At 44.5% G+C, this 10,342-nt stretch overlaps 1 protein-coding gene and 1 long non-coding RNA gene across 2 annotated transcripts in view; both read left to right on the top strand.

Moving 5' to 3' along the window:
- Window positions 1-6,398: 6,398 nt before the first annotated feature.
- Window positions 6,399-10,342, top strand: part of LOC135391295 (uncharacterized) — a 71,311-nt gene continuing 67,367 nt past the window's right edge. The window contains exon 1 of the mRNA XM_064621509.1: window positions 6,399-6,607. Coding sequence (XP_064477579.1) covers window positions 6,509-6,607 — 99 coding nt within the window. The 5' untranslated portion in view covers window positions 6,399-6,508. The remainder of the gene's footprint in view (window positions 6,608-10,342) is intronic.
- LOC135392784 (uncharacterized) lies at window positions 8,673-9,358 on the top strand. The gene is made up of 2 exons (XR_010422220.1): window positions 8,673-8,856; window positions 9,095-9,358. It is a non-coding gene; the product is annotated as an uncharacterized LOC135392784 (long non-coding RNA).

The following is a 10,342-nucleotide window of genomic DNA, read 5'->3' as shown; positions in this document are numbered from 1 at the left end:
AATGATTGACTGCAATCCTGCCACCTCGAATTTCCTCCCCCCAAAAAAGAACAACTAATTAAGAAGTTAATTAATTTTAGTTGATTGGCAGTACAGTAGTTGCAAACGCTGTCCTACAGGATATTCACCTGGTCGTATAGCCCACCTGCTGAAATGGCGTCCATTTTGCCCCCTCTGCCACCTTTTAATAAAAATTCTGTGAATACAATGTGACGAATACAGACCCCCTGTATAATCCTACACAAGAAAAAAAAAAAAAAAAACTAATGATGTGCCAACCGAATCCTCGAATCCTCGAATCCACGAATCCCATGCAGGGATTCGTGGCCCAAAATGGCGCAGTGCCCAAAATGGCGAATGGAATCTTTAGAATCCACCGACCACGTTTGTTCAATTCTTTTTTCAAATTGGCGCCTCCGGAGACCGCCAAAAGCCTCATTGACCGACGGGTGTTTTCTTCTTTGTTTGGTTACATTGCTCTGCACTGAAAGAATACAGGCAGGAACTATTACATTGCAAGTTTAAAATTATTATGCTTTCGCTTTTGATTGTTGCTTTAGCTTTATGGAAATAATTCAGACTCGAGAATTTATGTATTTCTTGTAGTCGACGAACAATATGTTAAATGTGTTCAGTAAACTATATGGGTATACTTTCTCCCGAAACTGAACTGTTTTTTTTTTTGTTCATTAAACAAATGTATATCATATTCTGCTTCAAAACACTCTCCAGTAGAAGTTTTTCTTTTTTTCTTGGCTTTCTAAACTCTTTTTAAAGATTCCAGATTCGCAAGATTCGTGGATTCGCAGAACCTTCCTCGAATTCGGATTCAAATCCGAAAATTTTGTGATTCGTCCCATCTCTCTAAAGAACACAAGACTAACTGCTTCAGGTATATATATATATATATATAAAACTACAAGCATGTTACAAAATGTACAAGCCTCGTTGTCATTTCTACGAAAACAAGTATCAAATCAGTAGTCAAAAATCATTCATTCAACAAGAACACTATAGGTCCATACTCCGAAAGTAGCAACATCATTTTTGCTTTGCATTCTGCTGCGGTTGGCTTCGACAGCCTGTCCAAGGCCACCATTACAGATAGGGCGAACGCTTCATTCTCCGAAATCCTTTTGTCTAAGGTGTTTCGGCAGGTCTTGTTCAAAAGTGTCCGATTTTCTTCGCTTGTTCACTCTGTTATCTGGCAGCTGACCTGACTGGACCACCCCTGTTGCACTCGACTTTCAGTACATTGTGCTGCTTGGGTACATAGGTGGGGAGTAACGCGTTACAAAGTAGTGCGTTACCGGTAACGTGTTACATTCGAGTAGTGAAATATGGTAACGCATTACATTTGGGAGAAAAGTAATGAGTAACGTGACGTCATTTCATTTTTAACAACTAACGCGTAACGGCGTTATGCGTTACTGCGTGTTCGGGAACTTGAAAGCTTGAGCGAGGACCGTGCCTGCAGAATCCGGGAAAATCCCCGATTTTTTCTATTCAACTCCAACAATGACAAGAAGGTCACATCGACACCCACGAAGAACGCAAAAGAAGGGTTGTTGACCTACCCTGGTTGAGGTGTCACCTTTGTTTACCACCTCTGTTTTTCACTCCCTCTGGTATTTTTCGGACGAATGGGGCAAAAGCGGCAGAAAAATAGCCTCTACCCTCTGAACAAGTAACAAAGTACCAAGGAAATGGCTGTTTGGATTTGTACTATATGAGATAAAAGGTCACCGTCTCTATCAACCTTGACAAGGAGCACTCACTGGTCATTAGGCGTCCTCTCAGCCCAACGGGCGAAGCTCACCGATGAAAATTTTGAACATCAACTACTTCTATATATATATATATATATATATATATATATAAGCAGGAAAAATAAAATATATATATAAGCAATAAATCGTACATGTAAGTTGTGTTCATGCGTGACCCTTGTTTGTGCCCAACATTGCTTGTATTGATTTGCGGAATGCACTTATGTGACTCAACCAAAATGGTACATATTATAAGGACAACTGGTGAAGTAATGCAAAAGTAGCGGCATTACTTATCAGAAGTAACGGCGTTAGTAACGCGTTACCTACTACCGCAACAGTAACGAATAACGTAACGTGTTACTTTTCGAAAAAGTAGTGAGTAACGGTAGTGCACTACAAAATAAAAGTAACTTCCCCACCTATGCTTGGGTACCTACGTAAGAATTAGGCGTGAATGACAACTTTAGTGCAGATACTTACAAGGGCATACGTGGCTTATGAGAGTTCAAGAGTAGCACAAAAAGAATGAAAGGAAAAAATAAACGAAAAAAAAAAATACACTGCACAGTACAAGGACACCGTGCAAGCGTAATTATCAGGGATATCTTCGCACCTTATTTCGGCTGGTTTACTAGTCCAATGCAGCCATGCGCCAACACATTAATCAACCATAAAAAAAAAAAAAAAGAGGATGATGAGTTGCTTGCATACGTCATCTACACCATTATTACATTTGGATCTGCATGCTGGTTTCAGGAGCCGAGTTACTTCTTGTACCAATGCACATCTCCACACATTCCATAGATACTATAATTTTACACGTAACATTGAATAGACCATAATTTTATTGAATACACAGAGATCATAAAACTACCTGACTGCCCCGCATAATCCCTCGCAACAGGTAAACAAGTACACTGCAAGATGGACAGAATACAGGTGCAGTTGATGTGTTCTGTGGTGAGTCTTAGGTGCAAAATGGGGTCATTCCCCACAAACCAGTGAAAGGGGTTGCAACGCCATCATCCCACATGAACATAAAAGCTTCTTTGTACCAATGTATGTTTTACAAACCAAGGTGGGAATAGTGCGTAGAAAACGGGCACCTTGAATAGCGAAACCCTAGCAGCTCTGATGTCACAGCCCTTGGGGCCATCAGTGGAATTGGCTGCAGCTCTGAGGTCTTTGACATCTGCGCTTTAGTCGGGCATCTGTTCGAGGGCTTTTATCTCGGGAAGTATGACACATAAAAAAAAAAGGTTGAAAAGGTTGATCAGTATCATGGAGCACAATGCATGATGCACTCATGATGTAACAAACCACATCTATGACAGCATCCGGACCCCTTTAGTTTTTCCATGACACTTCATGTAGATCAAACGGCTAAGGAACATGGAGTACCATTTACTGTGTGCACGGAAATCTTGTGCTTGTTTCTCCATCCCCTACGCTTCTACAGAAGCCACCGATTAATGGTGAATGAGATGCCAAAAACTAAAAATCCTAGGCATGAGACTGGTTGTACACGTTCACTGAAGCCCTTCTGTTGTCCACTTGCATTTAATGCCTTGCAGAGTTGTCAGCATTGTAGTGACTCATTCACTGTAACTCTTGGGATGAGCTTGTGTAGTCTCTTCCTTCTGAGACTTCTGAGATGTTCTGAGGCTGGAACACATAGAAAGGACACACATCCTTCCGTTTGGGGGCTCATGAACAGCCACCGTCCACAGAGATCGAGCAGAGCGCCAGTAGGCTCCTGGACATACCTGACATGAAAATTAGCATTATTAGAATTCCTAAAACAGACAGAACCGGCTTGTGCAGTAAAGGTGCCATGCAGTTCTCTGTTTCAGTAGTTTTCTCACACACATTCCTCATGTGTAGATACAATATGGTGCACACACAGATAAGGTGGGAGTGGTGCTGTGATATCTTAGATACATGATCGAGAAACAGCACTGAGGCAAGGCAACTTTTAGTGCACACAATGGCGGGATGTCTTTCAGAAGGGGAGGTACATCCCCTATCCCCCTCAACACTTCAAATGTTCCAGTTCCTGTAATTGAGGAATGCAGGACAATTGCTTAGTAATCACTGCTCGCTTGAAATACTGTAAATCACCTTCATTGGGCCAAAGCTGCTTTCCAACGTCTTGATGTGCACATCTTGCATGGAGACCTTGATGCTCATGAATACGTGAAGCAACGTTATGATCCAAATATCGATGATATGCCATAGTATCGTGAGCCATTTCACCAGAACCAGGTTTCCATTGTCATTGCTTGTCTATGTGCGCACACATGTGCAAGCTTACGATACTGTGGCACCATTATTGTAGCACCAGATGTTGCTTCACCAGCACTGCTCTATGTACTTTTTCCTGAGGCCTAAGCAGGGAGAAGCAGAAATTATAATTATACGTACGTGTTAAGGCTAATATTGCTAGGAAATGTGCAAAAAGTATCTACATATTTAAGCTACAAAATGTGATCAACAATATTAACAGCATAGCTTTCCCCCAACTGTACCCCTTCTAATAGGAAATATGTTGTCAACCAATGCACACAGGCTGGACAGCATACATGTGTTATGACGGTGTGCTACAAAGGAAATGTGGCCCTCTTGCAATGTGCCATGTGTCAAAACGATGATTCACAGATAGATCAGTCTTTCTCATGACTTCACCTATTTGTGCCAATCTGTGATGAGCGTGCTGACCGTCATCCCTTGCTGGTCAAGGTACTCGAGCACCTTTTGAAGGCCTGCGGTTGCTGGAGTCAACTTCATTAGTATAGAAGGACACAATGGAATTTGTGGCACGTAATAACTTTACATTACATCTTGAATACACAGCACTCACAGACACAGCCTGGCTTTTAAAGAGGAACAACAACACGCTACCATGTATGTGGGATATGGGGTAGTTCCATGGTTGGGAAAAGGCTGAGTGTGATCACACAGAAGTCCAGACAGACACAGAACGTCTCAAAACAGGAACTCCTAAGTTGTTGATTTCAGCTGCTGTGACTGTTTTGTTTTCCCTGTGCCCAAGCTCAGACTTCTCCAAACTCATGTAATTTCGCAACCAGCTTCTCAGAGAAATTGCGTAGTTTTACATACGACCGCGGACTATAGGGTTCAGCAGCCCCATATTTGTCGTTCACATGTTCACATTGTGTGCAAGCCACAGTGCAAGTTCGTGCGGACACTTACCTGCGACTTCGGTCCTTTGGTGCTATCCTCTTTTTTAGGTGGTCTATCTCTTTACGAGGCAGGTGCCGCATCCCCTTTCAGCGACTTTTCCAGTCCAAATCGGCCGTCAGGTGAACGACCTGGCAACATTCTTATGCAAAATGCTTAGAGCACACACGGCAGTTGCCTTGATAAGTTCAGAGCACTCAACCACTCGTTTCGTACCACCCAATCATGCACAAAATCAACTGGGAACTTGGTACGAAACATCTTTGTTATTAGCGTACCTGTGCGTACTTCGAGAAGCACGACATTCTCGCGATTCACCAGCGTTACTCCTCTAAAAAGAAATCTGGCATTTGAAAGTGACAAAGCAGTTTGAAGAATCCTTATCAAGCTCGTCACACGGTGCCCGTGACCAGCTCCGGTGGCGCAGCGGTAACGCGTGCGCTTGGAGACTGAGAGGTCCGCGGTTCGAATCCGCGGGCCGGCTGTGCCGTCTGGGGTTTTTCCTTGGTTTCCCTCAGATGTGTAATAGGCGTATGCCGGCACAGTTCCCCTGAACTCGGCCCATGGACGCAGCTATCCTCCCCCCGAGCGGATTCCGCTTCACCCTTTCCTCTCCTCCTCTCCACCACCTTTCCCTTCCCGAGAAACATGCCGCCTAATCAGGCAGGCAGACCTCTCGGGTTCCTTCCAACGACACTCCTCCTCCTCCACTCACGCTGCATCTCTCACAAAGTGACACCTTAGACGAGGTTATGTGTACTGACCAGCCGGAGGAAAAAAAAAAAAGATGATCAAATTAAGACGCAGAGAATAGTGTCCGTACGTACAGGCGACTCTCGATTTCGCTTTCACCCTGACGAGTGTGACGATTGCGAAACTTCGAGCCAGTAAACAAGCCAAGAAGAGCCAAAGCGAAAGCTGAGCGTGACGTCAGCTGTTCAAGCGGACGATCGGACGGCAAACCAAAAAACAGATTTCGCAGCAAACAGAGGGTATTCGGCCAAACTATTTTGGAAGTACATTCAGTAGGCATCAACCTTTGTGCCTGCTAGTTTTTGTTGTAATCTGTGACAGTGAGTTTCCTCTGGAGCCGACCTTTAAAGTAAGTCCGTAACCGCGTATTCTTTAGGTACGGCCTTGGTCTGTCAGCAATATTTTAAGCCTTACTTTCGAAGTCTTTTCAGCGCTGGTATTTCGGGATGGCGATGACTTATCTCTCCATTGCACGGAACGGTAGAATATCGAAAGTATGTTTTTGTCCGACGGCGCGAATGGAGTTGATTTTGACAGCCCCACAAACAGTTGGAACGTTGAATGCAGCTTAGCAGGTTTATTATACCGGCCAGCACTCGAGAAAGGGGGAAGTTTAACCGTCACAGAACGGGGAAAATAAAAAAAAGTTGCAGATATCGTACATATTTCTGCCATTGTTCTCGCAGCAGAAAGTTCTGGAAGTCCAGAGTGGAGTTATAGACTAGCGACCTTGCTGGCGCATCAGTTCGAAGAGATCAGTATTCAGGGCAAGACAACGAATCATGTCAGCCTCTGCAGGCAACACAGAGAACTTCACCTTCCTGCAAATGCAAGTGCTGGCCAAGGCCCGCGCTGCTCCAGGGATTCACGTTATACTAACGGCAAGTATCTCATTGTTAATTGAAGCTATCTTTCTTTGTTTCCTTTTTTTTTTTTTTTCAGTCATTGTATCTCATAAGTAGAGTATGACACTCTCGGGCTAAATGCCTTTACGAGATTCGGGAGGGAAAAATCGGGTGCTATTTTTCAACCTGTAATTCGGGGTGAAATCGTGCTATTATTATTTTTTCCCCTTTCCGTCCAGCAAGCCGCCCGCAGTTAAAGTCCATGGGTTGGTCAAACATATATATATATATATATATATGAGCCGGGACCACTGCAATGCTATAACATCATATTCGCTTCGCATACATCAAATACTCCTAAATAGATGCACAATGCGCAATAGATGCTGTGGGTACAACATGATACGTGATAGCAATTCGAGGACGAATGAGGGGGGGATATATTTATTAGACGAAAGGGAAAATAAAAGAAAACGTGGGAAAGGTCAGCCAAACGGGACGTCGGCTTGCTATTCCTCAAAGAAAGAAAATAAATGAAAGTAGAATAAGATAAATAGAGCAGAAAAGAATCAGGAAATAAAGGATCAACTAACAAATGGCGAAAGAATAATGAGATGGATTACACAAGATGACTTTAAAAGAAAAGCATGAGGAGGAATCAGACTACAGCATACAAATAAGAGAGAATCACACAGGGTGTTTCTTACCTGTATTCTTTGGTAAGGTTTCCGATTTTCAATCAGACTTGCCTTCCAACGAAAACGGCTTCATGACCGCCTTCAGTCAATGCCGTAGCAATGCGATCGTACAGTGGGGCATTCCGCTTCTGACTGCGCAAGTCGGAAATGCAATCCTCCCACAGGTTGATGAGGTGTCTCGTCATACCCTGCAACCAACGGCCTGCGGCCAACAACGGCAAGCTACCTCGACCCCCCCCCCCCCCCCCCCGACCAAACAAATCTTTTTTTTTAACTTTTTTTCGGCAAGCGGTGTTTGCGAAGATTCCGTGGAGGCGGCCACTTTGCTTTCCGGTTGACTCAACCGTGGTTGTGGGGCTCAGTCGAAACTCACCCGTGGCAACCATGGTTGGCGCTGCCGTGTAACACTCTCGACCATGGTTGGACTCAACCATAGTCGACTCAACCGTGGCTGAGAGCGCTAGTGTAACTAGTGTATAATCCACAGTGGGCCTAAACTGATTTGGGGGGAATAACCGGGAGAAATCGAGTTAATCCGAAAAAGTCAGGCCTTAATTATAAGTAGTGATTCCTATTTGCAGCGACTATATACCTTATTCAAAATTTGCTTCGATAGGCTCTCCCCAGGTGGCGCCGTTGGCGCGCCGCTATTGAAAGCCTTCTACTTGCGTCTTGCGTCTCCTGCGACGTACGTTTCGTGCTGCGCTTCTCATTTCTATGACTCGCACGTGTACATGCAATGCCGAGAGGTGAATTTAGAGTTAGGAAGACGTAAACAGCGAAGACGATATTCAACCGCGAAAGCATTCCGTATGTGACTTGCACGCCCGGGGCGCGCTGCTGCACATAGACTGGTCGTGTCTTGTGCAGTTTTCGATGCACACATTGCCTTCGGATGAAGATAATAAAGACCTGCGCCAACCGTGGATCCGAAACCTTCGGAGAAGGGATTGAAATCCTGGAAAGTCGGCCCGGGTAAGCTAAGCTATTCACTGTTTGTGGCTTGTTCTGGCTGATAACACCTTCCTGCATCTTCTTAGGTACGCTTGGTTCATTTTCCCGATGACCGGCCCACGAAAGCGAATCCGTACACGACATGGAAGGACTGATGTTCTGAGGCTGGAACAACATAGAAAGGACAAATACATACAAAGCCTCAATTTGCCTAAGAAGTTAACGATGAAAGATGACAGTCACTGAAAAGGTAAGCCAGCTGTAGGACCCGAACCCGCATCTTCTGGGTTGCCGGTCCAGGGCTCTACCAATTGAGCTAAGCTAACACGCCTTCTCAGTGACTTCCAGGGTGCGTCATCTGAAGGGACATGTAGGTGGACAACGGTGGACAAGGACGAGGATGGACACGCGCCTGGGGAGCACCCGCTTCAGTTCCACCGGCGCGGCCATGGAGATAGGCCACCGCCATCGCCTCTCCGTGGCATACCGTCACCGTCGGTCGGGACTCCATCGGGAGAGGAAGACCATCGTCCTCTACAGGCAAACTAGCCACCCATACTCACTCAACCCCCTTTCACTTTTCCACTCATCTTTCATCTTTCACCGTACACGATACTTCGTTTGTCAACCTCAGTAAGTAATCTACCTGGTAATTTATTTCGATAAAATTATCTGTACATTGTCACTCATACTCATTTTTGTCTCAGAAAACCAGCCATATCTCTAGCATACTCATTATTTTTATAACATGCATTATTCTTTTGTCAAAATCCAGCGCATATGTGTTTTTGTTGTTTTCACATAGGTATGCAAGCATGAGTGTACATGTTTTATAGCGAGTCCACTGATGTTCTTCTACCAATTCTTACAGCATCTGCTTTCCAGAGCATTATGCACAAGAGACGACGAATCCTGACCAGGAAGCCACTTTCCACGCTTGACAGTGATCACGAAAATTTCGTGAATTCCTGTGATGACACAGCAACATGCTCCAATGACCCACCTTCCTCTGAAGAGCCTTCCACCACAGTTGTTCGAGCATCCCTCTAAGGGGATTCATGCAAACCTTTCATGTAAAAACAACATAACATCAAAAACAAAATAAAGTTTCAGGGACCATCCCACGGCTGCAACAGAGGGCGGCACACTATGCCAGCATCAGAACGCATAAATTACTCCGTGATGAAGGAGACTGACGAGAAAGGTGTGCAGTGTAGACGGGAGAGAAGGTATAATAACGGCTAACGAATAACGGCTATCCACAGTTACAGCAGAAGTACTGGAACCCTTGTCTGTGATCGCTTTGTACAGACAACCTGTAGTTTTTATGAGGCTGTACCAGAAGAACAATTCCCGTCCTTCACTGGACTTACAAAAAGACTATTTGAGGAATATGTCAGAGCTGCAAGGACCATAGCCCCGAATGTTTCTTTTAACAAAATTGTTTTCCTTTCCTTTGTCAACAAAATATCGTGCGTTTTCGTGTTCTCTCGGGATGTGACTATGCTTCAGGAGGGTTCAACACTTAAAAGAGCATTGTGCCCTCAAGACTATCTGTCCTGGAAGGAGATTTATGCAACCGATTCGTAAGCACTGCTTACGAGATCATCCTTAGAATGTCATTTTCTCTGTCCTTGTGGCTACAAATCTCTGCGGCCATCGTCTGTGGCACAACATTTTTTTGCGGTCGAGCAGTTCCACACACATTTTTGTCCCCACATGAGGAACCATGGAGTCCTTTCTTTTAGCTTCTGTTCTGCTCAGTCCTACCGCACACTGGCAACAGATATCTTGCACTTTTCTGTCACGAAAGGCAACGGTGACTTTGTACGTACTTGAGACAGTCTGTGTTGACCTAATATTGGCTTGCAGACAACAGATGTTTCCATCCACTTTGGAGAACACAATTCCGACGTGGCCAGAGTCGGGGATGTTGGTTGCCTCAGCAAATTCCCTGCAGTTTTCTCCTGGTTGGCCATCAATGTCTGTTTTGTTTATGATGTCATTGTACACCACTGGAAAAGAATCGAAATAAAGAAATGAAAATTTTTAGTCGCTATGTCGTTACGTATTGCCATGCTGGTTTTAGTAGGAAATGTATTTGTTAAGCAACTTACGA

The sequence above is a fragment of the Ornithodoros turicata genome, chromosome 4, assembly GCF_037126465.1.
Source record: "Ornithodoros turicata isolate Travis chromosome 4, ASM3712646v1, whole genome shotgun sequence".
In the NCBI taxonomy this organism is placed as follows: domain Eukaryota; kingdom Metazoa; phylum Arthropoda; class Arachnida; order Ixodida; family Argasidae; genus Ornithodoros; species Ornithodoros turicata.
Note: the sequence above shows the minus strand (reverse complement) of the source record. Positions and strands in the feature narration are given on the sequence as shown.